Raw genomic sequence first — 27582 nt, 5'->3', positions numbered from 1 at the left:
TTTAGGCATGACGCCATTCTGACAAAGCTGATTGTCAGGATGCGACTAGTGGTGTCCCATAGGAATCTGTGTTGGGGCCAAATTTGCTGATGACAAAAAGTTGGGTGGCATTGTAGACCGTGTAGATGACAGCATAAAAATTATAAAGGGATTTTGATAGACTCGGTGAATGGTCAAAACTGTGGCAGATGAATTTCAATATAAGCAAGTGTGATGTTATCCAAAAAATTTAAATCGGGTACTTTCCAGATGGTCCGAAGTGACCTGGGGGTTCAGGTGCATAAATCTTTAAAGTGCCACGAACAAATGCAGAAAGTAATCAAGAAGTCTAATGGAATACTGATCTGAATATCTAGAGGACTGAAGTATAAGGACACATAGGTTTTGCAGCTTTACAAAACCCTGATTAGATCTCACTTGTGGCAGATCTGTGCACCACACCTGAGGAAGGATATTTAAGTTATGAGGAGAGATTGTGTAAATTAGGCCTGTTTTCTCGAGAATTTAGAAGGCTATGGGGTGATATGATCGAAGTCTTCAAGATTTTAACAAGAAAAGAAAGAGTAGATCAAGATTTTAATAAGGACATGGGGAGTCCACACCTAGTAAAATAAGAAATAAAGTTTTATTTACATAAACAATATGTATACTACCCGCTAGACCCTTACCGGTTTCCTGCTCTGTTGGGCCTTGCTGGTCGACCTTATATACGTGGGTTAATTGAAATACCCCGCCCCTAGCGGGGAAGCTCGTACTCTGCCAGGAGCATAGGGAAGACCTGCATTCGCACTCTATAGGTTCCTTGCAAGGTAATACGCTCTCTTATCTCCTCCTCCTCCCCCCCCCCCCCCCATGCGAACCTGAAGACCCCCTCGACGAGCGATGAGGAAGAGCAGGCGGAGGATGTCGGAGTCGCTTCGGCTAGTCATCATAGAGCTGTTGCTCCAGATCAGTCGACATATGCCTTGCTGGGAGTCTGCGGCAGGAAGGTTGTGGCGGATGATCGTCAGGAGGTGGTTGAACTACGGAATCGGCGTCAGTGACCTCTGAGGTCTGCCGCTCCATTTTGGCGTCTGAAGACATGACATCAGGCATGTTGGTGCCGAGAGAGACTGGAGGCATCACAGCAGGCTGGTTCAGCAATGGAGTTGGAGGATCCAGGACAGGTTTTTTTCGAGGTACTTCACGAGGGAGCAACCTCCGTGAGCGAATGTGATTATGGTGCCGGCTCAAGAATTGCCCCCAGATCTGAACTTGGTAAGAGACTGGTCCCATTTGATGGACAACAATCCCAAAGACCCAGCAAGCACTATTCTTGAAGTTACAAACGAACACTATTCTTGAAGTTACAAACGAACACTATTCTTGAAGTTACAAACGATCACAGTGTTGTCAGGTGCGAAGCGTTGAAGTAGCTGATGTCAAACTGAGTAATGCCCTTGCAAATCTTGGTTATGTCGCACCTTTGCGTCGATGTCTGGTAGAGTCAAACTCAGTCAAGAACAAAGCTTATGACCCATTAACATCTCAGTGGGGGCTATCCCAGTTACTGTGTGCAGCATGGTCCTGAACAAGAATAAAATTCCTGTCAGTCTTGTGTCCATCAAGCCAGATGTCTGCTTCTTGAGCCCCCGTTTAACCGTCTGCACGGCCCTCTCTGCCAAACCATGCGAAGTCAGATGTTGTGGGACGGTGTGCACATGGCGAATTTCGTTGCTTTCCACCAAAGCTGCAAATTCATTGCTTGTGATAGAGGCCCCATTATTGGTCATGAATACCTCAGGGTTTCTGCGGGTGGCAAAAGAAATACGCAATCGCTCAATGACCGCCTGGGGAGTGATTGCTATTTCGTGGACCTCCAGCCACTTTGGGCATCGACCAGGATGAGAAACATTGAACCCAAGAAGGGATGGGTGAAGCTGGCATGTACGCGAGCCTAAGAGCACCCCGGCCACTCCCAAGGATGTCCGGGTATCGCCGCAGGGAGTTTCTGGTGCTCTTCACAGATGGAGCACTGTTGGGCCAATATCCGTGTCCAAACTCGGCCATCAGACGTAGCTTCTCGCCAGCATCTTCATTTTGGACACTCTGGGATGTCGGCTGTGAAGATCCTTCGACATGATTGCTTAGCCCTTCGCTGGGCAACAACCCTCGTGCCCAACAGGAGAATACAGTCTTCCATGGTCAGCTCCAACAATTTAGAGGAGAAAACCTTCAATTCCCCTGGTAGCTGTCACTGCTGCCCACCATATAGCACCAGCTGTCACACATTGATAAGTAAAGGGTCGGTTTGCATCCTGTCACGAACACACGAGGCAAGGAGTCCATAAAATTCAAGACAGCAATTACTTTGTCCACTTAGGATTTGATCCACAAGGTAAGATGACTCAGTGCGTCGCATGCACAATCTGGGTCCCTGGGCGGTGCACGAAAGAGTATTCGTAGGCAACCAATAACAAAAGCCCAGCACTGGATCTTCGCAGACACTATTGGCGGAATCACCCTGTCTTCACTGAAGAGGCCTAGCAATGGATTGTGATTGGTGACCATAAAAAAATGGCAGCCATAGACTTATTGATAAAACCTTTTTACAGCGAATACGACCACCAGACCTTCTTTTTCGATCTGGGCATATTTTCTCTCGGCTGCAGTAGCGGTTGAACGATCACAGCCGTTGCTCATCCGATGGGACAGAACTGCCCCAATGCCATATAGTGAAGCATCGCACGTGAGGTACAATGGTTTTGAAGAGTCAAAATGTGTCAACACTCCCGAAGGGGACAACTGCCGCTTCACCTTTAACAACGCTACTTCCAGGTCCTGGCCCCAAGCCCAAGGCTGGCGCTTCTTCAAGAGCAAGTAGAGGGGGGCTGGGACGGTAGCCAATAAATCGACCATAGTAATTTACTTGTCCAGGAAAAGAGCAAAGTTCCGTGGCATCTCGCAGAGCGGGGACGCTTTGATCGCTCGTATCATCTCGACGACCCGGTCCATCCAATATCCCAAACATGCCACTTCTTTCACGTGAAACAGACACTTCATGCATCGTAGGCAGACCCCATATTCGGAAAAACACGTTGACACCGCCTCGAGGTTCTGCAAATGTTCTTGATCCATGGTCCCTGTGACTAACACGATGTCTAAATAAACTGCAGCGTGATAAACCACGCAGGATGTTCTCTATGATATGCTGGAAAACTGCACACGTCGAGGATACTCCAAACAGGAGTCTGGTGCATTCATCGAGTCCTTTTGTGCGTATTAATTGTGATGTACTTCCAGGAGGATTTATCGCACTCCAGCTGTGGATAAGCATTGCTCATGTCCAATTTTGTGAATGTACAGCCACTGGCCAATGTTGCATAGAAATCATCGATGCCTGGTAAAGGGCAACGGTTCAATCTCGAAGCCATGTTCACGGTCAATTTATAGTCTCTGCATAGCCAGACTGTCTTTTCCGGCTTAATTACGGGGACCACCAGCGCTGCCCAATCAGCGAAGTGCAAATGTTGAATGATGCCCAAACTTTATAAATGCAAAAGTTAGGTTGCAACCATCTCCACTATAGCGTAGGGAACGAGGCGAGCACGAAAATATCAAAGCCTGGCTTTCGGGTCCACCTGGATTTTGGCCATGGCCCATTTAATGGTACCTAAACCAGGTTGAAAAACCTCCGTGTGTATGCTCCGTACCATGCAGAGACTGCCAGACCCCACTTGGGGGACATGCGACTTTCTGACCCATAGACCACAATCAGTAAGGATAAACAACAAAACCTCCTCCACGATAGTCCTCAGTACCAGGACCCCACAAGGCTGCATACTTAGTCCCCTACTAAACTCCCTATACACACACGACTGCATGGCAAAATATGGCTCCAACTCCATCTACACGTTTGCTGACGACACGACCATCGTGGGTAGGATCTCGAACAACGACGAGTCAGAATACAGGAGGGAGATAAAAAACCTAATAGAGTGGTGTAACGACAACAATCCCTCCCTCAACGTCAGCAAAACTAAAGAGCTGGTCATTGACTTCAGGAAGCAAAGTATCGTACACATCCCTGTCTGCATCAATTGTGCCGAGGTGGAGATGGTTGACAGCTTCACATTCCTAGGTTGGGAACATCAACAACAATCTGTTCTGGTCCACCCATGTCGACACTACGTCCAAGAAAGCACAACAGCGCCTATACTTCCTCAGGAAACTAAGGAAGTTCGGCATGTCCACATTGACTCTCACCAACTTTTACAGTTGCTCAATAGAAAGCATCCTATCGGGCTGCATCACCGCCTGGTATGGCAACTGCTTGGTCCAAGACCACAAGAAACTTCAGAGAGTCGTGCACACCGCCGTGTCCATCACATGAGCCCGCCTCCCAACCATTGACTCCATCTATACCTCCCGCTGCCTGGGGAAAGCGGGCAGCCTAATCAAAGATCCCTCCCACCCAGCTTACTCACATTTCCAACTTCTTCTATCGGGCAGGAGATACAAAAGTCTGAGAACACGCACGAACAGACTCAAAAACAGCTTCTTCCCCGCTCTGAACAGACTCCTAAACACCCCTCTTATGGACTGCTCTGATTAATACTACACTCCTGTATTCTTCCCCCAATGCCTGTGTCTATGTATTTATATTGTGTTCCTTGTGTTTCTTTACATGTACTAAATGATCTATTTGAGCTGCACACAGAAAAATGCTTTTCACTGTACCTCGGTACACATGACAATAAATAAATCCAATCTAATCCAATCCAATGCTGCCAATTCAATTGCAGCTGGTGTAGCAATGCGGCTCAACTGGCTAGGGCCGTTTCCTTGCACAACAATGAGGCGAAAGTATACTGATTGGTACCATGAACCACTGGAGTGAGGGTGGACCATACGATATTTAGTCATTCCCTTGTAGAAGTGGCCAAACGAGCTACCATGTTACGCAAAGACAAGTATGCACTCCTTGTTTTAAAGGATCAAAAGTGCTCCACGCCACTAGAGAAACAGCCACTGCCATATCCAGCTCCATTTGGAGCATCTGGTTATTTACTCATATCGGAATACGAATAGGGCTACACGGGGCACTGCCAAACCATTAAGCTTCACCTCAGCCTCATCCTCTGCCTCTTCTATGTCATCCAGATGCTGCTGACGCCTACCTCAACTGGGGAGCCTGGAGTGCTGGCCCTACTGTCTCCGGGTACGCCTGGCGTCCACATGTTATGCACGGGCCGGAATCACCTTCAGGTCTCGGTATCCGGTTCTTTATCCAGCTGCCGGAGTCATAGTGGCGTTCTGCCATGGTGCAGGGATACCACGTGAGGAGTAATATCCCAAGACACTCACCTCCATCCCTTATATCTCTTGGACATTCCGTGCTTTCTTGAGACAGGGAGTTCAGTAGCACCTGCTGAAAAGCTAGGGAGACTGCACAAAATAATTTTCTGAATGTCCATAATATTAATAGCACAGACCAAATGATCGTGGGGCATATCGGACAAATTAGATCCATACTCCCAAAAATCTTCCGTAGCCGGGATATGAACTTGGTGACAGACTCACAGGAGGACCTCTCTGCCGCATTAAACCAATATCTTTGAATGATTATTGACAAGGTCGGGTTAGTCTTGTACCACAAGCGTCACAAGCTGGTCAAAGATTACGTATCCGGAGTCGCCGGGTATGAGGGACTCTGGATCACCCGAACGTATGCGGTCCACAGGCCGTCAATAGTGTCACCGTCTTTTTGATTTGATTTATTATTGGCACATGTATTAGTATACAGTGAAAAGTATTGTTTCTTGCATGCTGTACAAACAATGCATTCCGTACATAGGGAAGGAAGGAGAGACTACAGAATATAATGTTACCGTTACAGCAAGATGTAGAGAAAAGATCAACTTAATACGAGGTAGGTAGTTTAAAACAGTTAGAATGAAGTTTTAGAAGCATTGAACGAGACTAAAAGATAGAATTATAGGGTATGCTGGGCACAGCTTGCAAGAAGTTGCCTCGCTCTTGCGCCATCTTGAATAATCCGAGTCTGCCACTAGTTCTCTGTGATATTGTCGGCCAGGAACAAAGAACAAAGAAAAATGCAGCACAGGAACAGGCCCTTCGGCCCTCCCAGCCTGTGCCGACCATGCTGCCCGTCTAAACTAAAATCTTCTACACTTCCGGGGTCCGTATCCCTCTCTTCCCATCCTATTCATGTATTTGTCAATATGCCCCTTAAATGTCACTAATAAATAATTATAAATAATAATAATAAATTATGAATAAATAATTATAAATAACTAATAAATGTCACTAATAAAGGAAGAAATAACGCATTCGTTCAGCGTTCCAGTCTTCAACACTGCCATCAAATCGCCCAAACAGAGGTATGGCTAATCAAAAAAATCCAAACCTGGATCCAGAAAATTGGGGAGGTGGCTCAGCTGAGTACGTCGCAGCGTCGGCAGCATACCAGTTTATTACTCGCAACCAATTTAATGAGGACACTGGAAGTCCACACCTAGTAAATAAGAAACTAAAGTTTTATTTACACAAACTATATGTACACTACCTAATAGATCCATACCGGACTCCTGCTCTTACAGTGCCTTACTGGCCAGCCTTACATAACTGGGTTAATTGAGATACCGCACCCCTAGCGGGGGAATTCGTACTCCACGAGGATGATGAGCATTCCCACTCTGTAGGATCCATGCGGGATATTGCAACGATAAACTGTTTCCACTGGTTGGAGATTCTAGGGGGCATAGTCTGAAACTTAGGGCAAGGCCGTTCAGGAGAGATGTTAAGAAGCACTTTTACACACATAGGGTGGTGGAGGTTTGGAACTCTCCGCAAACATCAGTGATGCTTCATTCAGTTGTTAATTTTAAATCTGAAATAGATAGTTTTTTTTGTTAAACAAAGGTATTAAGGGATATAGGCCAAAGACAGGGAAATGGATTTAGGTCACAAATCAACCATGATCTCATTGAATGACGGAGCAGGCTCGAAGAGCTCAATGGCCTACTCTTGTTCCTATGTTCCCATACATCAGCCTGGTCTACAGCAGAACTCCTGGATGTATCCAGCAGAACTCCAGGGTTCCGCAGAACCCCTGACCTATTTTCATTTTACAGCTTTTAGATTTGATATCCAGTTTTAGCAAATCTACATGATATATCATTTTAGGAAATTCAATGTTTCGCTATGTTAAATTATGGCTATCAATTTTTCCAATGTTCTTTTAACAATAATTAACAAAACTATTTTATTGTCATTGTGTTGTGAGAGTTGATGAAAATTTTTAACAAAAAATAATCTGAGGAAATAGTTGTCGGAAAGATTAGAGTCTTGAATAAGGTACATGTAAATACCTTAAGAGATTATTTATTTTCTGATTAACCTCATTCAAGGAATTCTACCAGTCTTTTCAGTCAGGCTACAATCTATTTCTATCATATCCAGTCAGACTACTTCCATGACCCAAATGTATGCAAATGTATCAATATTTCTTTAGTTTGTTCAGCCAAGCCTGTAGCTTGTGTCGAGTTCACACTGGTTCTGGATTCCTGTTTGTATTCCTGTGTTTTGCTGCCCTGCTCTCTGACACATCCTTCAAAGCATTGGCACTCAGGAAAACGATGGAGGTATTTGGTTGTTTACAACAGACATTGTGTAAACTGGACAGAACATGACTACAGTGATCGTTCTGTGATACGGTGGTTTCATTGTATTTCTAATTTGTGCATGTGTCAGTACCTATATCTATTACAATAGGGATCTTTAATTGATTCCTGAGATTTGTATGAGTTTTTCGTAATAGTTTTGGCACGCTAAAAATACCAGAATGAGTTACTGGTTCTAATTGTATTATATTTTTTATTTATAGTTGATATAAGCACAGCATTGCTTCCTCAAGTCCAACCCAGTACACCAATGGATCTTCGGCTTGATCATCAGTTTACAGTGCCAGCTGCTGACCCCAATGTACGAGAACAGCAACTACAACAGGAATTGATTGCTCTAAAACAAAAACAGCAAATCCAACGTCAGCTTCTTATAGCAGAATTTCAGAGACAACATGAGCAGCTCTCACGGCAACATGAAGCCCAACTACAAGAGCACATAAAGGTAACCCATGATATTAAAACCACTGTGAACAATTTAAACTGGACCTAATAATGGGGTATCCGTTCTGAACTGATTTATAAGGATGTGGTTAACCAGATACTGTGATTTCAGCTGTTGTGATCAATATTTTTACAACAATTTACATTTATAAAGCACATTTAATGTCATGAAATGTTCTAAAGCTCTTAAGAGTAATATGAATAAAAATGCTGAGTGAATGCGCAAACATTTGATCAAAGAACTAGATTTTAACAGTAAAATGATGGGAAAAATGTATAGGCCCATCTGAGTCAGTTTTAAGGAAACAAAACAATAACAATGACTTCCTGGCAACATGACAGTAAAGATAAACATTACTCCCAACTTAAATTACAGCGCAGAGCAGTATATTTAAAAAAAAAAGTATTTTATTACAAATAAGTATCAAAACAGGTTACAGCAAATAAACACCCCGGGAAACATACTTCCCAACAATCAACTATACAGTCTGTACAGATTTTTTCCCCTTTTTCACCCCCTGCAACAAACAGCTTCTCAAACACGGTCACAAACAACCCCCACCTTTTCTCAAACTGCCCTGCTGAGCCCCTTAACGCATGCTTCATCTTCTCTAACCGCAGGACGTCGTAAAGGTCACCCAACCAAGCCGCTACCTCTGGTGGTGATGCCGACCACCACTCCAGCAAAATTCGCCGCCGTGCAATCAGAGAGGCGAAGACCACGACATCGGCCTTCCTCCTTTCCATGAGCTCCGGCTTCTCTGAAACCCCAAATAACGCCACCAAGGGTCCGGGTCCACCTCCTCCTCCACTATCCTGGCTAAGACCGCAAACACATCCGCCCAGAATCTTCCTACTTTTTTGCAACCCCTAAACATGTGTGCGTGATTCGCTGGCCCCCACCCACACCTCTCGCACTCATCTGCTACCCCTGAAAAACCCACTCATTCTCGCTCGAGTCATATGCACCCTGTTCACCACCTTAAACTGTATCAGGTTCATCCTTGCACAAGAGGAGGGCCCGTTTACCCTTCGCAGTGCGTCACTCCATACTCCCCAATTGATCTCCATTCCCAACTCCGCTTCCCATTTCTCCTTGATCTTCACCACCCGCTCACCTCCATGCTCCCACAGCCGCAGATTCAGTATATTAATCGATTTGCGAATGATCATGTGTGATTCTATTGTATAGAAAATTGTGAGGGCGCTACGGTGGCACAGTGCAATCAGAGAGGCGAAGACCACGACATTGGCCTTCCTCCTTTCCATGAGCTCCGGCTTCTCTGAACTGCTGCCTCACGGCGCCGAGGACCTGGGTTTGATTCCAGCCTCAGGTCACTGTCCATGTGAAGTTTGCACATTCTCCCCGTGTCTGCTTGGATCTCGCCTCCACAACCCAACAATCTGCTTGGTAGGCGAATTGGCCACGCTAAATTGCCCCTTAGAAAAAAAAAAGAATTGAGTACTCTAAAAAAATTTTTTTTTAAAGAAAATTGTGTTGGTTGTGATTTTCTTTTGCCTGGGGCAGGAGATAACAAAAAAATCAGGAGTGCCTGTGTCTTGAAAACACATGATAATTAGAGGCAGGACAGATTACTATTTAAGACCACTGCTTCTGTACTTCCATTGGTAAGTGATCTCCATAGGTTCTGGGGCTGAATTAAAATTAATCGCGGGTCGGGAACAGGACCTATGAAGGCCAGTTCAGGATCCTGGCACCACATGGCTTGCTTTAGACATGCCCACTGCCTTTTCAATGTTCCAGCCAATTAAAGGCCAGGGAGTGGACTTGCCAACCAATCAGAGACAACGGGCTGCTGGTCCTCCACACTCAGGTTGGCAACCTCACCAGCGCAGGTGAGAGCTGTCAATGTAAGGATGCAGGCAGCATGGGACACAGGCAAATAAGTTAATTTTATTTTTCAAAATGCTGTGTCTGGTCATAATCCAGGAGGGGCTTCCCATCCAGGGAACAGCCAACTGGGGGATAGAGGTGGTCTCTTGCTTGAAATCCCAGTCAGTGCTATAATGGGGCCTTAATAGGCCTATAGGTTTGTTTCAAATAGCTTAAATTGGCTACGAGCCAGCAGGCAACCAATCTAACCTTAAGCCATTCTCTTTCACTGGCTTGGAATCATGACAGTGGCACCAAATTGCACTCCTTCCAACATTGAATGTGGGCCCAATAGTACTTGTTAAAAATCCAGCCTCCGAAGTCTGTAATAACTGAATTACTCTTACTGAAAGTTTCCCCAAATTGACAGCTGCTTAGCTGCTCTCCATAATTCAGATTATCCCAAGGTCAAAAAAACCCAATATAACTAGGTTTCCTCCTCCTTTTCATTTTATCTTTAGTGATTTGTTGGTATTACACAAGCTGATGACAGAAATGTTGCAAACATTCAAGGACCAGAGAAATTTTTGTAGCGGTGTCTTCTAATTCTGGCCTCTTGTGCATTCCCAGTTATAATTGCTCTACCATTGGTGGCTGCGCAGTTTTTTTCAGTTGCCTCTGCATTAAGCTCTGGAATTTCCTCCCTAAATGTCTCCATAAAATCCCTACATTTGAGAAGGTGGCCATTCAGTCCACTGACCCTTTGATAGAGGACTCTACCTTGGTCCTATCTCTGTAACCCCACCTAACCTGCAGATTTTTGGACAATGAAGAGCAATTTTAGCATGGCCAATCTACTTGACTTGCACATCTTTGGACTGTGGGAGAAAAGGAGAACACCTGGAGGAAACCCACGCAGACACCGGGAGAACGTGCAAACTCCACCCACCTCTCTACCCCAGTTTTCTTCTTTACAATACTTCTTACCTCTTTGACCAAGCTTTTAGCCAGCTGATTTAATGTTTCCTTATGTGAATTATTTGTGGATAACCTTGTGGATTATTGGGGGCACTAACCCTACAGATTCCCCTCCAAGTCACGCATCACCCTGACTTAGAACTAAATCGGCATTCAATCCAGGAACTCCCTAACAGCGCTGTGGGGCTTCCTACAATACAATGGGCTGCAGCGGTTGAAGAATATGCTTCCTCACCACCTTCTCGAGGGCAATTGGGGCTCGATAATAAATGCTGCCCTTGACAGTGACGCCCACATCCCATGAATTAATACAAAGTGGTTAGCACTGTTGTTTCACAGCTCTAGGGACCTGAGTGTGATTCCCAGCTTGGGTCACTGTCTGTGCAAAGTCTGCACGTCCTCCCCATGTTTGCGTGGGTTTCATCTGGGCGCTCCGGTTAATAATAATCCTTATTAGTATCACAAGTAGGCTTACATTAACACTGCAATGAAGTTACTGTGAAAATCCCTTAGTTGACACACTACGGCGCATGTGTGGGTACACAGGAGAATTCAGAATGTCCAGTTCACCTAACAAGCACGTCTTTAGGAACCTATGGGAGGAAACCGGAGCACCCGGAGGAAGCCCATGCAGACATGGGGAGAATGTGCAGACTCCACACAGACAGTGACCCAAACCGGGATTCGAACCTGGGTCCCTGGATCTGTGAAGGAACAGTGCTAACCACTGTGCTACCGTGCTGCCCAAGGCCTGAAAGACATGCTGGTTATGTAAATTGGACATTCTGAATTCTCCCTCAGCGTACCTGAAGAGGCGCCGTAATGTGGTGCCTAAGGGATTTTCACAGTAACTTCATTGCAGTGTCAATGTAAGCCTACTTGTGATTTTAATAAAGATTATGATTAATAAATAAAAAAGGAAAATATAGTTGAGTCTAGAAGTAACAAAAGCTTGGATGAAAGTTTCAGCAGCGGTTGACCTGAGGCGGGGTAAAGCCAGGCAATTTTAACCCAAGTTGGAAATAGGTTGTTTTAGTCATAGCGTGGAAATCTGCATGGAAGCTCATCTGTATCAGATATAACACTAGGTTGGTGAACAGTCTGGTGCAGCCTCTGACAATTGGTGAACAGTTGGGTGCAGCCTCTGACAATTACAGGAAGAGGGATGGAGTTAGTAGTTAGGGGGCCAAGATTCTGGAGGAACCTGAGGACAACGACTTTGGTCTTCCTAATATTAAATTGAAGGTAATTCTTGCTCATCCAGTACTGATTTTGGGCAAGCTATCTGACAATTTAGAGAGCCTGGAGGAATGAATAGAGGTGATGATAGAGCTCGGTATTGTCTGCATATGTATGGAAACTGTTGTGTTTTTGGATGGTGTCATGTGAGTGAGAAATAGGAGGGGACAAAGAATGGATGCTTGTGGACACCATAGGTAACTGTACTGCAGTGGGTGGAGAAGCTATTCATGGGATTGTCTGGCTACAATTAGACATGATGTGGCGATGCCGGCATTGGGCTGGGGTGCACCTGATGAAGGAGCAGCGCTCCGAAAGCTAGTGACTCCAAACAAACTTCTTGGACTTTAACCTGGTGTTGGAAGGCTACTTACTGTACAATTAGACGATAATGGAACCAAGTGAATGCATTTCCACCTAAAGAGGTGTTGCAGGAGGATGATGTGGTCAACTGTGGCTGTAGACATGTTGAGCAAGATCATAGATCATAGAATTTACAGTGCAGAAGGAGGCCATTCGGCCCATCGAGTCTGCACCGGCTCTTGGAAAGAGCACCCTACCCAAGGTCAACACCTCCACCCTATCCCCATAACCCAATAACCCCACCCAACACTAAGGGCAATTTTGGACACTAAGGGCAATTTATCATGGCCAATCCACCTAACCTGCACATCTTTGGACTGTGGGAGGAAACCGGAGCACCCGGAGGAAACCCACGCACGCACGGGGAGGATGTGCAGACTCCGCACAGACAGTGACCCAAGCCGGAATCGAACCTGGGACCGTGGAGCTGTGAAGCGATTGTGCTGTCCACAATGCTACCGTGCTGATGAAAGAGGAATAGTTTACTTTTGTCCAAGCCAGATGTTAATTATAACTTTGGTAAGAGCCTTTTTTGATACTCTGACAGGGTGGAAACCTGTGCCGAGAGAATCAAACATGAAGCTCCGGGAAAGATGTTTGGGACACAACACAACATATCAAAGAACTTTGTGGAGACAAGGGAGAATTGAGAAGGATGGTAGTTTGCAAAGGTGATGGGTTCACAAGTCACTTTTTTGAGGAGAAAGGTGATGGTGGCGAATTTGAAAGAGAGGAGACAACACCTGACGAGACAAAGCTGCTCACTATATTGGTTAACACGGGGACAAGAATAGCAGTTGGGTTAGTCGACTTGTGGAGGGAGGTACATAAATCTGTCTTCCTCGAGGAAGATGAAGAACTCCCCCGCTCCCCCAAAGAATCCTAGAGAACTAAATGACGAGCAAGAATGAGCAACTAAAAGAAATTAATATTGCCTGTAGTTTTTAAAAAAAAAAGTAATACTAGAGAAATTAATGGGACTGAAGTTGACAAATCCCTTGGATCTGATCTACATCCAGTGTTGAAAGAGGTGGCTATAAGGATAGTGGGTGCATTGGTGATCATCTTCCAAAATTCTATAGATTCTGGGACTAATCCCGCAGATTGGAAGGTAGCAAATATAATAATCCCAAAGTAAAATTGTAGAACCTATTATAAAAGATGTGATAACTGGGCACTTAGAAAATAATGGATTGGACATAGTCAGCATAAATTTGTGATTGTCAACATAAATTTGTGAAAAGAAAATTATGTTTGACAAACCTGCTACGAGTTTATTTAGGATGCAATTAGCAGAATAAATGAGATGGAATCAGTGGATGTGGCGTTTTTGGATTATCAGAAGGCTTTTGATAATATCGGAAAGGAGACTAGTAAGCTCAATTAAAGCACATGGGACTGAGGGTAATATACTAGCTGGATTGGGAATCGGTTAACGGACAGAAAACATCGTAATAAACAGGTCATTCTCAGGTTGGCAGGCTGTGACCATTGATGTACTGCAGATCATGCAACCATTCAAATTAGGAGCAGGTGTAGGCCACTCAGTTCTTCGAGCCTGCTACACCATTCAATAAAATCATGGATGATCTGATTGCAACTTTTTTTGGAAATATTTTAATTACATTTTTAGCATTTTATACAAAATTACAAACACACAAACAATAACCTTTAAGCAAACACAAACCCCAAACAAATGCCCAACACAACCTTCTAACCTGTAAAACACAAAAAAAAAGAAAAGAAGACCTCCCTACTTACTCACCCCTCCACCAAAACAGCTAACAGTGACTAATTCTCTGAAATACAAATGAACCGCCACCATCTCCGGTAGAACCTTCAATTGACCCCCTCACAGTGTTATTTGACCTTGATGAGGTGCAAAAACGCCATCAAATCCCCTAAACATGCCGAAGCACTAGGCAGTTTTGCCAACCACCAGCCCAACAGGATCCGCCTCTGCGCCACCAATGAAGCAAACACCAGGATATCCGCCTCTGCACCCGTCCGCAGTTTCGGCACATCCAAAACCCCCAAAATACCCACCAAAGGGCAGGACTCTAACTCAGTACTTAGGATCGCTGACATAGTGCTGATAAAGGACATCCAAAAACCCACCAGGTTAAAACAGGACCAGAACACGTTTGTGTGGGCCTGCTGGAGCAGCGTTTGCACCTATCCTCCACCCCCTCAAACAATGACCCATCCTATCCTTAGTGAGGTGCGCTCAAAACATTACCTTTAGTTAGATAAGGCTCAATCTCACACATGACGTGGCATTCACCCTCCACAGCCCCTCACTCCATGCTTCCTGCTTCCTCCTCCAATATTTACCCCCATCTCCACCACCCATTTAGCCTTCACCCCTTCCACCAAACTCAACTCTTCTCCTACGATCCATTCATACATACCAGATTCACTGCACTCTTCTAACCCGGAACAAGATAAAACCCTCTCCAATAAGGAAGATGGCGACCCAACTGGGGAATCCGTAAAAAAAACCTCTTAACAAAGCTCCACAGCTGGAGGTACCTAAACATGTGCGAACCTAAGAGCCCAAATTTCCCCTGCAGCTCCTCCAGGCTGGCAAACAGTCCCTCCAAGAATAAATCACCCACTCTCTCCAGCCCTATCTCTCTCCAACCATCAAATGTGGCATCTAGCCTTGCCGGCTCAAACAGGTGGTTAGCACAAATAGGACCCAGCCTTGAAGCTGCCCCAACTTAAAATGCTGGCAGAGTTGCCTCCATTTTTTTAGTGTGCACACCAAAAAATGGGTTCGCTGAGTTCCTGCCGGCGCCAATGGAAATGTGCTGTTACCAATGCCCCCAAACTTGTCCCCCTACATGACCGTGACTCCATCTGAACCCAGAGAGCCCACGGGTCCCCACACTATCCAAACACCTCCACGTTGGCTGCCCAATTTTAGTACAGCAGATTTGGCAGCTCTAGACCCCCTGTCTGACTGTCCATGTGCAGGATCCCCTTCAGACTCCTCGGGCCTTACCTGCCGGAAATAAGCTGCTTGACTCTTCGGAAAGATTACTAGGCAGGAACACCAGGAGTCACTGAAATAAAAATAAAAATTTTGGTAAGTTGTTTATCTTAATCAACTGAACCCGGCCCACCAACAATAACCGGAGACTATCCCACCTCTGAAAGTCCACCTGAAAGTTACCCACCAGGCTCGTATAATTCAACCTCTGAAGCCGCGCCCAATTCCCTGCACCTGAACCTGTAATGAATCAACCTGCCAACTGGAACAGCAACATACCTCAATCCGCTGCCGCGCCCCCACACCACCACCATGCGCTGACCACAAAATATTCACTCTTCCATATGTTCAACTTGTAACCAGAAAAGGCACCAAAGCTCTGCAAAATACCCATAATATTCCCTTTCGCCAACCACAGGTCCCGAACCTACAGCAGCGAATCATCTGCATATATTGGCATCCAAGTTCCACCCCACCTCTAATGACCCCAATCCACACATTCGAGGCTTTCAAAGCAATGGCCAGTGGCTCAATTGCAAATGCAGACAACAAGGGAGATATCAGACATTCCTGCCTCTACCCCGATGGCAACCGAAAAGGCCCTGAGATCGTTGTGCTGGTGCAAATGGAGTCACATACAGCAACCATACCCAGGTCCAAATCCAAACTTCTTCAACACCGCAAAAAGATAGCCCACACCAGGCGGCCGAACGCTTTCTCCACATCCAATGATACAATTGTCTCTGGTATTCCACCGGGAACCCATCAGCCTTCCCTGCCTGCATGTGTTTCATAGCTATCTGAATTTCCTCCAGACCCAGTGGCGCCTCCAGCTCCTACCGCAATTCCTCCCCCACCCTTAGGAAACTCCAAACCCCCTAGGAACTCTGCCATACCCTGTTCGCCCTCTGGTGGCTCCGACCTATATGACCTCTCATAAAAGGACCTAAGCTCTCCATTCACCATGCCTTGGGCGGAGGCCAGCCTACCCTCCAAATCCCTAACCTCAACATTCTCCCTGGCCGCCTCCTGCCACCTTAATTGGTAAGCCAAGAGATGGCTCACGTTCTCCCCATACTTATGCATCGCCCCTTTTGCCTGCCTCAATTGCTGCACCGCCCTGTCCGTGGACAGGACATCAAACTGCATTTGCAGTATTTTTCCTACACGTCAAAAGCTCCGGAGTAAGGGCAGCACGGTGGCGCAGTGGGTTAGCACTGGCGGCCTCACGGCGCTGAGGTCCCAGGTTCGATCCCGGCTCTGGGTCACTGTCCGTGTGGAGTTTGCACATTCTCCCCGTGTTTGCGTGGGTTTCGCCCCCACAACCCAAAAATGTGCAACCTAGGTGGATTGGCCACTCTAAATTGCTCCTTAATTGGAAAAATGATTGGGTACACTAAATTTATTAAAAATAATAAAAATAAAAAAAAAAGCTCCGGAGTAGGGTCCATTACATTACTACAGTCCACCCCTAGAATCTCAACCACCAGTTTCTGTCTCACCTCCCATCCACATGTGCCTTAAACTGTCTCACCTCCCATCCACTGATCACCATCTTCAGCACCTCGAGGGAGAGCCCTCCCTATTATCATTATGTTCCACATACTCCCATATAGCTCTCAAAATCCTCACACCGAGCCCCAAGTCCAAAAGCAGCCCTACACCTAAACGCCACCCTCTATGATTCTCCAAACCGACCTCCAATACCAGTCCACCTAATGTGGGGAATGATTTGAAATAACCACCCCCGAGTAGTCAGCCTTCTTCATCCCAGCGAGGAAAGTCCAACTCAGAGTAAAATAATAAATTTTTGAATACAGCTTGTGTACCAAAGAAAAAATTGAGAACTCCTTCTCCCTAGGTGCATAAACCACCACGGATCTACCTCCTCCCGGTCCTCCATAAACAATACCTTCCCAGCCAGGACCAATGGTTTTGTCCTGGAGAGATTCAATTTTGAAGAAAAACATGGTTTAAAACACCCCCCAAAATCAATTGGTGGGTATCCAAATCCGGCACTGTAGCCAACAGCCATTTCATAAATGATACATCATCCCAATTCGGGGCATACACATTCACTAGAACCACTAACTTCCCCTCTAATGCCCCTACAATCATCACATACCATCCACCCTGATCAGCTATAATGCTCCCCGCCTGGAACTAAACTCTCTTATGAATTAAGATCCCTTCCCCTGGGAGTGACTATAAAGCCCAAGTGAAACACCTGGCTCGCCCAGGATTTCCAGAGCCCAGCCATGATTTCCAGAGCCCAGCCCTAGAGTGCCTTGTAAAAACACCATGTCGGCTCCCAAACTCTTTAAAAGTGCAAATACCCTTGTATTCTTTACTGATCCCTTCCCAGGCATCGCACATTCCAGGACCCCCCGCCACCCCCACCAAACACCTTGAGTCAACCATTACTACTGTGACCTTCATCACCAGTTCCTAGGCCGAGGCCCACCTAAGATGGTCACCTGCACCAACACCTGCTCCTTCCCCTGGTAACTCTCTGAAATTGGACGATCGCTGCCTGTAGCGGCTTGTTCAGTAACGGCTTCTGTTACAGAGCCCAATGTACCCTGTCCAATTCTGGAGCAGAAACACTTTATCCCCTCCCACCAATCCAGAGAACATTTCTGAAAAATACTTGGTTATTTCAGGTCCTCCACTCCCTCCGGCAAGCTGAGATTCATGCGTCGCGACCTGTTCTCCAGATCTTCAGCTTTGCCCTTCAGGCCCATATTCCTATCTGCAATGAGCAACATCTCAGCTTCCAATGGGGCAGGTTGATCCTCATGCCTCGACAAGGCCTCCTCCACGCCCTTCAGCGTCTCCCCATGCTCCTTCACAGCTTTGACCGTTTTGCCCAGTTGCTCCCGTATCAAGCCCAACGCCTCCTCAATGGTGGCTTTGAACGTCTCTTTAATTTCCTTCCCTTGTCACTCAAATTGACCATCCATCTACCTGACAAACGTCTCCAACACTTCCGCCACCATCCCAGCGGCCACCTCCACCACCTTTTGTTCCCCAAATTCCTTTGTCGAAACCCCAGCCAGGGGTTTCTTTCCCGTGGTCATTTTCACCAAGGCTTTTGACATTCATCTGGCGCCTTTCTGTTCCCCACACAAACCTACTGGGTTAGAACCCAAATTCTCCTGGAGAAAACAGGCAAAAGGGATCAAAATACCAGGACCCGGGAAGGAGCCACCTTTTGTGCAACCTTCTCTCCCATGCCGTTACTGAAGTCCATATTCCTGCCTACCGCAATAACCTTTCACCCCTTGTCAATCAAGAATCTATCTGGCTCTTTTTCTTAAATGTATTTTATTACAAACATATATCAAAACAGGTTACAGCAAATAAACACCCGGAGAAACATACTTCCCAACAATCAACGATACAGTCTGTACAGAGTTTCCCCCTTTTTCACCACCCCCCCCTCCCCCCTGCGACGAACAACTCATCAAACCCGGTCACAAACATCCCCCACCTTTTCTTAAACCCCCCTGCTGAACCCCTTAACTCATACTTTATCTTCTCCAACTGCAGGAAGTCGTACAGGTCACCCAACCATGCCGCAACCCCCGGTGGCGATGCCGACAGCCACTTCAACAAATTTCATCGCTGTGCAATAGAGAAGCAAAGGCCACAACATTGGCCTTTCCTCTCCATGAGCTCCGGCTTCTCTGAAACCCCAAATATCGCCACCAAAGGGTCTGGGTCCACCTCCTCCTCCACTACCCCGGCTAAGACCGTGAACACTCCCGCCCAGAATCTTCTCAATTTTTTGCAACCCCAAAACATATGCACGTGATTCGCTGGCCCCCGACCACACCTCTCACTCATCTGCTACCCTCCTGAAAGAACCCACTCATTCTCACCCGAGTCATATGCACCCTGTGCACCACCTTAAACTGTATCAGGCTCACCCTTGCACAAGAGGAGGTTCTGTTTACCCTTTGCAGTGCCTCACTCCGTACTTCCTAAGTGATCTCCCCTCCCAACTCCGCTTCCCATTTTCCTTGATCTTCACCACCCGCTCACTTCCCTGCATCCCCCCAACCACTTATATATATTCCCAATTCTTCCCTCCCTTTCCGCATCTGGAAGCAGCAGTCGCTCCAGCAGGGTGTATCCCAGCAAGCTAGGGAACCACCTCCAGACCTTTCGCGCAAAGTTCCTAATCTGCATGTACCTGAACTCACTCCCCCTCGCAGCTTTACCCTCCCCCTTAGCTCCTCCAGACTGGTGAACCTGTCCTCCAAATACAAATCCCTCGCCTTGACCAGCCCCTCTTCCCTCCACCTCCTGTATACACTATCGATCATCCCTGGCTCAAACCCATGTTTCATGCACAGCAATGTTAGCACCGTCATCCCTTCCATCCTAAAATATCTCCTCAGCTGATTCCATACTTCACCGTGGACTGCACCACCGGGCTCCCTGAATACCTACTCGGAACCATTGGCAACGCGGCCGTCAGCATAGCCCTCAAACTAGACCCGTTAAAAGATTCCTCCTCCATCCTAACCCACTCTACCCCTTCTCCTTCCCACCACAGCCGCACCCTGTCCACATTCGCCGGCCAATAATAATGAAGCAAGTTCGGCAACGCCAACCCTGCCCTGGGTCCTCCCCACCCTTGGCACTTTCTCTACCCATACAAAGTCCGAGATGATCGTGTCCACTTTCTGAAAAAAGGCCTTTGGTATAAAGATCGGGAGAGCCTGAAAGATAAACCAGAACCTCAGCAGAATATTCATTTTCACCACTTGGACCCTTCTCCTCCTAAGATCCACCCTGGCCTCCTCCCATCAGCTTCGCTAAGTTCCACTTGTGGAGCCCCGTCCATTCCCTCGCTACCTGAATCCTTAAATACCTAAACCTGTCGCTTGCTACCGTAAATGGCATCCCTCTTAAATTAGCCATCTCTCCTAGCTCATTCACCAGGAATACCTCGCTTTATTTACATTCAATTTGTACCCGAGAACCCTCCAAAGCTCTCCAGCAGGTCCATAATCCTTCTCATACTCGCCAACGGTTCTAAAACGTACAGCAAGAGGTCATCGGCATAGAGCAACACCTGATGCTCCCTCTGTCCCCTCATATTCCCCTCCACTCCGCCGACCCCCTGAGAGCCATCGCAAACAGCAACGGCGACAGCGAGCATCTCTGCCTCGTACCCCTGTGTAAATCAAAGCTTTGTGAACTCCTATCATTCGTCCTCACCCTCGCCCTTGGTGCCACATACAGCAACCGCACCTATGCCACAAATCTCGGCCCAAACCTTCCCAAAACCTCCTACCTCGCTCTTTTAAGCACTTAAAAATTAAATGCTTTGGCCCCAGTTATTCACGATCTGTATCAATGTTTTCGATGGGCACCAAGTGTATTATTTCCAAGTTTGAGGATGATACAAAACTGGGTGGGAATGTAAGTTGTGAGGAGGATTCAAAGAGGCTTCTAGAGATTTAGACAGGCTAACTGAGTGGGCAAGGACATGCTAAATGGAATACTTGAAAAACGTGAAGTTATGCATTTTAATAGGAAAAACAAAAATGCAGAGTATTTCTTAAATGGTGAGAGATTGGGAAGTGTTGATGGTCAAAGGGACTTTGGTGTCTATGTTCACAAGTCACTGAAAGCTAAAATGCAGGTGCAGCAAGAAATTAGAAAATAAATCTGTATGCTAGCCTCTATTACAAAATAATTTGAATGCAGGAGTCAGGGTGCCTTGATGCAGGAGTATGGAGCCTTGGTGAGACCGCACCTGGAGTTTTGTGGAGAGTTTTGCTCATCTTACCGAAGGAAGGAAATACTTGCCACAGAGAGAGTCAACAAAGATTCATCAGACTGATCCCTGGGTTGGCAGGGTTGTCCTATGAAGGGAGATTGAGGAGACTGGGCCCATGTCTGTTATTAAAGATGAGATCGCGGAAGTGCATGGTAAAATAGGACTGAGTCAGCACGGCTTTGTCAAAGGGAGGTTGTGTCTGACAAATCTGTTGGAGTTCTTTGAGGAAGTAACAAGAAAGTTAAACAAAGGAGAACCAGTGGATGTGATTTATTTAGATTTCCAGAAGGCCTTTGACAAGATGCCGCAGAGGAGACTGTTAAATAAGTTAAAAGCCCATGGTGTTCAGGGTAAGATCCTGGCATGGATAGAGGATTGGCTGACTGGCAGAAGGCAGGAAGTGGGGATAAAGGGGTCTTTTTCAGGATGGCAGCCGGTGACTAGTGGTGTGCCTCAGGGGTCTGTGCTGGGACCACAACGTTTCACAATACACATTAATGATCTGGAAGAAGGAACTGAAGGCACTGTCACTAAGTTTGCAGATGATACAAACATCTGTAGAGGGACAGGTAGTATTGAGGAAGTGGGGGGCTGCGGAAGGATTTGGACAGGTTAGGAGAGTGGGCAATGAAGTGGCAAATGAAGTACAATGTGGAAAGTACACTTTGGAAGGAGGAATTTAGGCATAGACTATTTTCTAAATGGGGAAATACTTAGGAAATCAGAAGCACAAAGGGACTTGGGAGTCCTTGTTCACGATTCTCTTAAGGTTAATGTGCAGGTTCAATCAGCAGTTAAGAAGACAAATGTCAGCATTCATGTCAAGAGAGTTAGAATACAAGACCAGGAATGTACTTCTGAGGCTATATAAGGCTCTGGTCATACCCCATTTGGAGTATTGTGAGCAGCTTTGGGCCCCGTATCTAAGGAAGGATGTGCTGGTCTTGGAAAGGATCCAGAGGAGGTTCACAAGAATGATCCCTGGAATAAAGAACTTGTTGTATGAGAAACGGTTGAGGACTCTGGGTCTGTACTTGTTGGAGTTTAGAAGGATGAGGGGGGGATGTTATTGGAACTTGCAGTATACTGCGAGGCCTGGATAGAGTGGACGTGGAGAGGACGTTTCCACTTGTCGGAAAAACTAGAAGCAGAGGACACACTCTCAGACTAAAGGGATGATCCTTTAAAGCAGAGATGAGGAGGAATTTCTTCAGCCAGAGAGTGGTGAATCTGTGGAACTCTTTACCGCAGAAGTCTGTGGAGGCCAAATCATTGAGTGTCTTTAAGACAGAATTTGACAGGTTCTTGATTAATAAGGGGATTAGGGGTTATGGGGAGAAGGCAGGAGAATAGGGATGAGAAAATATCAGCCATGATGGAATGGTGGAGCAGACTTGATGGACCGAGTGGCCTAATTCTGCTCCTATGTCTTATGGTCTTATTTGCGTTGAATTTAGGTGAATGAGATGATTTCATTGAAGCAAGCAAAGTTTTCTTCAGGGCTCAATAGGGTAGATGCAGAAAGGCTGTTTCCCCTGTCTAGGGGCAGTATAGAACCAGGGACTCAACCTCCAAATAAGAAGTAGCTATTTAGGATTGAGATGAGGAATTTTTTTACTTGGAGGGCGATGAATCTTTGGAATCCTCTACTCCAGAGGGCTCAATCATTGAGCATATTCAAGACCGGCATTGAGGGTTGTGGGGATAATGCAGGAAAATGGTGTTGCGGTAGAATGTCAGCCATGATCTAGAATGGCAGAATAAGCTTGAGGCGTCGAAAGGACTACTCCTGCTCCTATTTCCTGTGCTCCTGGGAGGTGGGTCTCATGGCCAAGCTGAACTCTGAGAGAGCATGAGGAGCGATGTGAGGGAAACTTGAAAAAGATACAAGGCCAGTAAGGGAGGCTTTAGAGAAAATTTGGTCCCGATGGGCAAGTGAAACAGCAGGCAGATGATTGGCCAATTTCAATCATAGACAAAGAATTCCACAAGTCCCTTGCATTTGCTGGAAGCGGGGGTGAAAGGGAAAAAGATTTAGGAAGGAGCTGTAAATAATTAATAAGGATTACTACCGGTGCCACGTGGTATTCAGAGCAGAAATGACAGGATATATTGGATTAATACATGGCTGAAGAGATGGTGTCAGATGGTTTCAGATTCCTGGGGCATTGGGACTGGTTCTGGGGCAGGTGGGACCTATACAAACTCGACGAGTTACACGTGGACGGGACTGGGACTGATGTCCTCGGGGGGGGGGGGGGGGCTATTTGCTAGAGTAGTTGGGGAGGGTTTAAACTAATATGCCAGGGGGATGGGACTTATGCAAGGAGTCAGAGAAAGAGGGAGCAAGGATAAAAACAAAAGGTAAAAAAATGAATAAGAAAAGTGATAGGTGGAGAACCCAATGGCAAAATTCAAACAGCGCAAAAGAGAACAATATTGGGAGCAAGACAAACAATGTGAAAAAGACAAACTTAAAGGATCTGTGCCTTAATGCATGGAGCATTTGCAATAAAGTGGATGAACTAATCACGCAGATAGATATAAATGGGTATGATATCATTGTGATTACGGAGACATGGCTGTAGGGTGACCAGGGATGGGAACTGAATATCCCAGGATTTTCAGTATTTAGAAAGGACAGGCATAGCACTGCTGGTTAAAGAGGAAATTAAAACAATAATGAGAAAGGATATTAGCTCTGACAATGGGTAGAGTTGAGAAATAACAAGGGGCAAAAAACATTAGTGGGTGTCATGTATAGGCCCCCAAACTGCAGCAGTGATGTTGCGAATGGCATTAAACATGAAATTAGAGATGCATGTAATAAGCGAATATCGGTGATCATGGGTGATTTTAATCTTCACATAGATTGGGCAAATCAAATTAGCCAAAGTGCCGTAGAGGAGGAATTCCTGGAGTGTATACGGGATGGTTGTCTTGACCAATATTGCAGGAACCAACTAGAGAGCAGGCCATCTTAAGACTGGGTACTGTGTAATGAGAAGGGAATCATTGCCAATGTGGCTGTGCGAGACCCCTTGGGAATGAGCGACCAAAACATGATAGAATTTTTTATCACGATGGAGAGTGAAGTGGTTGATTCGGAGACTAGGGTGTTCAATCTTATTAAAGGAAACTTTGAAGTTATGAGGCGTGAGTTGGCCTTGATAGATTGGGAGAGTTACTTAAAGGGATGACAGTGGATAGGCAATGGCAAACAAGGAATGCATGGGGAACAGCAGCAACTGTTCATTCATGTCTGGCACAAATGCTAAATGGGTAAGAGGGCCAATCCATGACTTACAAAGAAAATTAGAAATGGCCAAGAAAAATAATAGGACTGAGGATTGGGAGCAGTTTAGAATTCAGCAAAGAAGGGATTCTTTAGACTCTGGAACAGTCCCTGCAGATTGGAGGGTAGCTCATGTCACTCCAATATTCAAAAAAGGAGGTAGAGAGAAAGCAGGGAATTATAGACCAGTAAGCCTAACATCGGAAGTGGGGAAAATTCTTGAATCCATTATCAAGGACTTTATAGCAGAATATTTAGAAAGCAGTGGCAGGATCAGTCAGTCAGCATGGATTTGTGAAGGGGGAATCATGCTTGACAAAGCTATTGGAATTCTTTGAAGATGTAATCAGTACAGTTGACAAGGGTGAGCCAGTCAATATGGTATATTTGGACTTTCAGAAGGCGTTTGACAAAGTCCCCCATAAGAGATTATTGTGAAAAATTAAAGCGCATGGGATTGGGGGAAGTGTATTAAGGTGTATATAAAACTGGTTGGCAGAGAGGAAACAAAGAATAGGAATTAATGGGTCCTTTTCAAATTGGCAGGCAGTGACTACAGTACCACAGGGATCGGTGCTGGGACCCCAGCTATTCACAATAGAGATTAATGATTTGGGTGAGGGAAGAAAATGTAATATCTCAAAGTTTGAAGATGATACCGAGTTGGGTGGGAGGGTGAACTGTGACGAGGATGCAGAGATCCTACAGCATGATCAGGATAGGTTGGGCGAGTGGGCAAATCAACAGCAGATGCAGTATAAGTTGGATAAGTGTGAGACTGTTCACTTTGGAAGCAAAACAGGAAGGCAGATTACTACCTGAATGGTTGTAAATTGGGAGAGGGGAGTGGGCAACGGGACCTGGGTGTGCTTGTGCACCAGTCGCTGAAGGTAAGCGTTCAGGTGCAGCAGGCGGTAAAGAAGGCTCATGGTATGTTGACCTTCATTGCGAGAGGTTTCGAGTACAGAAGCACGGATGTGTTGCTGCAGTTATACAGGGCCTCGGTGAGGCCACACCTGGAGTATTGTGTGCAGTTTTAGTCTCCTTTTCTGAGGAAGGATGTTCTTGCTCTCAAGGGAGTGCAGCAAAGGTTGACCAGACTGATTCCAGGGGTGGCGGGACTGTTATATGAGGAGAGATTGACTAGGTTAGGATTGTTCTCACTGGAGTTCAGAAGATTGGGGGGGGATCTCATACAGAATTATAAAATTCTAACAGGACGAGACAGGGGAGATGCAGGGAAGATGTTCCCAATGATGGGTGTGTCCAGAACCAGCGTCACAGTCTGAGGATTCAGGGTAAACCAATTTGGACAGAGATGAGGAGATATTTCTTCACCTAAATAGTGGTGAGCCTGTGGAATTCATTACCACAGGAAGTAGTTGATGCTAAAACATTGAATATATTCAAGAGGCGGCTAGATATAGCACTTGGGAAAATTAGATCAAAGGCTATGGGGAGAAAGAAGGATTAGGCTATTGAGTTGAATGATCAGCCATGATAGTGATGAATGCCGGAGCAGGCTTGAAGGGTCAAAAGGCCTCCTCCTGCTCCTATCTTCTGTGTATCTATGTATGTATAATCAAAGTTAGTTGGTTTTTTAAAAATTACATAATCATAGAGAATTATCTGTCATAACCTCTCCCATTCCTCTAAAGTACCCCTAGGGTCCATCCTTGGTCCCCTTCTATTTCCCATTTACATGCTGCCCCTCAACGGTATAATCCAAAAACGCAATAAGTTCCAGATATTTGCAGATGGTACCCAACTTTATCTCAACTCTTATCTCACCACCATCTCTTTTGGACACCTTCACTGTCTGATATGTCACACTGCTTGTCTTACATTTACTGTCAACACAATAAATTATAATTGAACAGTGATTAAAAAAATGAAAAAAGGTGGTAACCCAGTTACTTTGTACTTTTTTATGAGCCTCAGATAAACTGGAAAGATTAAGTTATGAAGAAACGCTCAGCAGCTACCAATCTACAGAAACTTTGTCAGGGCGGAACGGTAGCACAGTGGTCAAGATTTCCGGCTTGGGTCACTCTCTATGCGGAGTCTTCACGTTCTCTCTGTGTCAAAGAACAAAGAAAATTACAGCACAGGAACAGGCCCTTCGGCCCTCCCAGCCTGCGCCGATCCAGATCCTTTATTTAAACCTGTCTCCTATTTTCCAAGGTCTACTTCCCTCTGTTCCCCGCCCGTTCATATATCTGTCTAGATGCATCTTAAAGGATGCTATCGTACCCGCCTCTACCACCTCTGCTGGCAAAGCGTTCCAGGCACCCATGATCCTCTGCGTAAAAAACTTTCCACGCACATCTCCCTTAAACTTTCCCCCTCTCACCTTGAAATCGTGACCCCTTGTAATTGACACCCCCAATCTTGGAAAAAGCTTGTTGCTATCCACCCTGTCCATACCTCTCATAATTTTGTAGACCTCAATCAGGTCCCCCCTCAACCTCCGTCTTTCCAACAAAAACAATCCTAATCTACTCAACCTTTCTTCATAGCTAGCACCCTCCATACCAGGCAACATCCTGGTGAACCTCCTCTGCACCCTCTCTAAAGCATCCACATCCTTCTGGTAATGTGGCGACCAGAACTGCACGCAGTATTCCAAATGTGGCCTAACCAAAGTCCTATACAACTGTAACATGACCTGCCGACTCTTGTACTCAATACCCCGTCCGATGAAGGCAAGTATGCTAAATGCCTTCTTGACCACTCTATCAACCTGCGTTGCCACCTTCAGGGTACAATGGACCTGAACTCCCAGATCTCACTGTACATCAATTTTCCCCAGGACTCTTCCATTGACCATATAGTCCACTCTTGAATTGGATCTTCCAAAATGGATCACCTTGCATTTGCCTGGATTGAACTCCATCTGCCATTTCTCTGCCCAACTCTCCAATCTATCTATATTTTGCTGTATTCCCTGAC

General features: G+C 45.9%; 1 protein-coding gene across 1 annotated transcript in view; it reads left to right on the top strand.

Annotated features, from left to right (window-relative positions):
- hdac4 (histone deacetylase 4) overlaps positions 1–27582 on the top strand; it is a 699895-nt gene that overhangs the window by 379893 nt on the left and 292420 nt on the right. The window contains 1 exon segment of the mRNA XM_038788077.1: positions 7889–8130. Within this exon segment, the coding sequence (XP_038644005.1) occupies positions 7889–8130 (242 nt within the window).

This window comes from Scyliorhinus canicula, chromosome 2, assembly GCF_902713615.1.
Source record: "Scyliorhinus canicula chromosome 2, sScyCan1.1, whole genome shotgun sequence".
In the NCBI taxonomy this organism is placed as follows: domain Eukaryota; kingdom Metazoa; phylum Chordata; class Chondrichthyes; order Carcharhiniformes; family Scyliorhinidae; genus Scyliorhinus; species Scyliorhinus canicula.
Note: the sequence above shows the minus strand (reverse complement) of the source record. Positions and strands in the feature narration are given on the sequence as shown.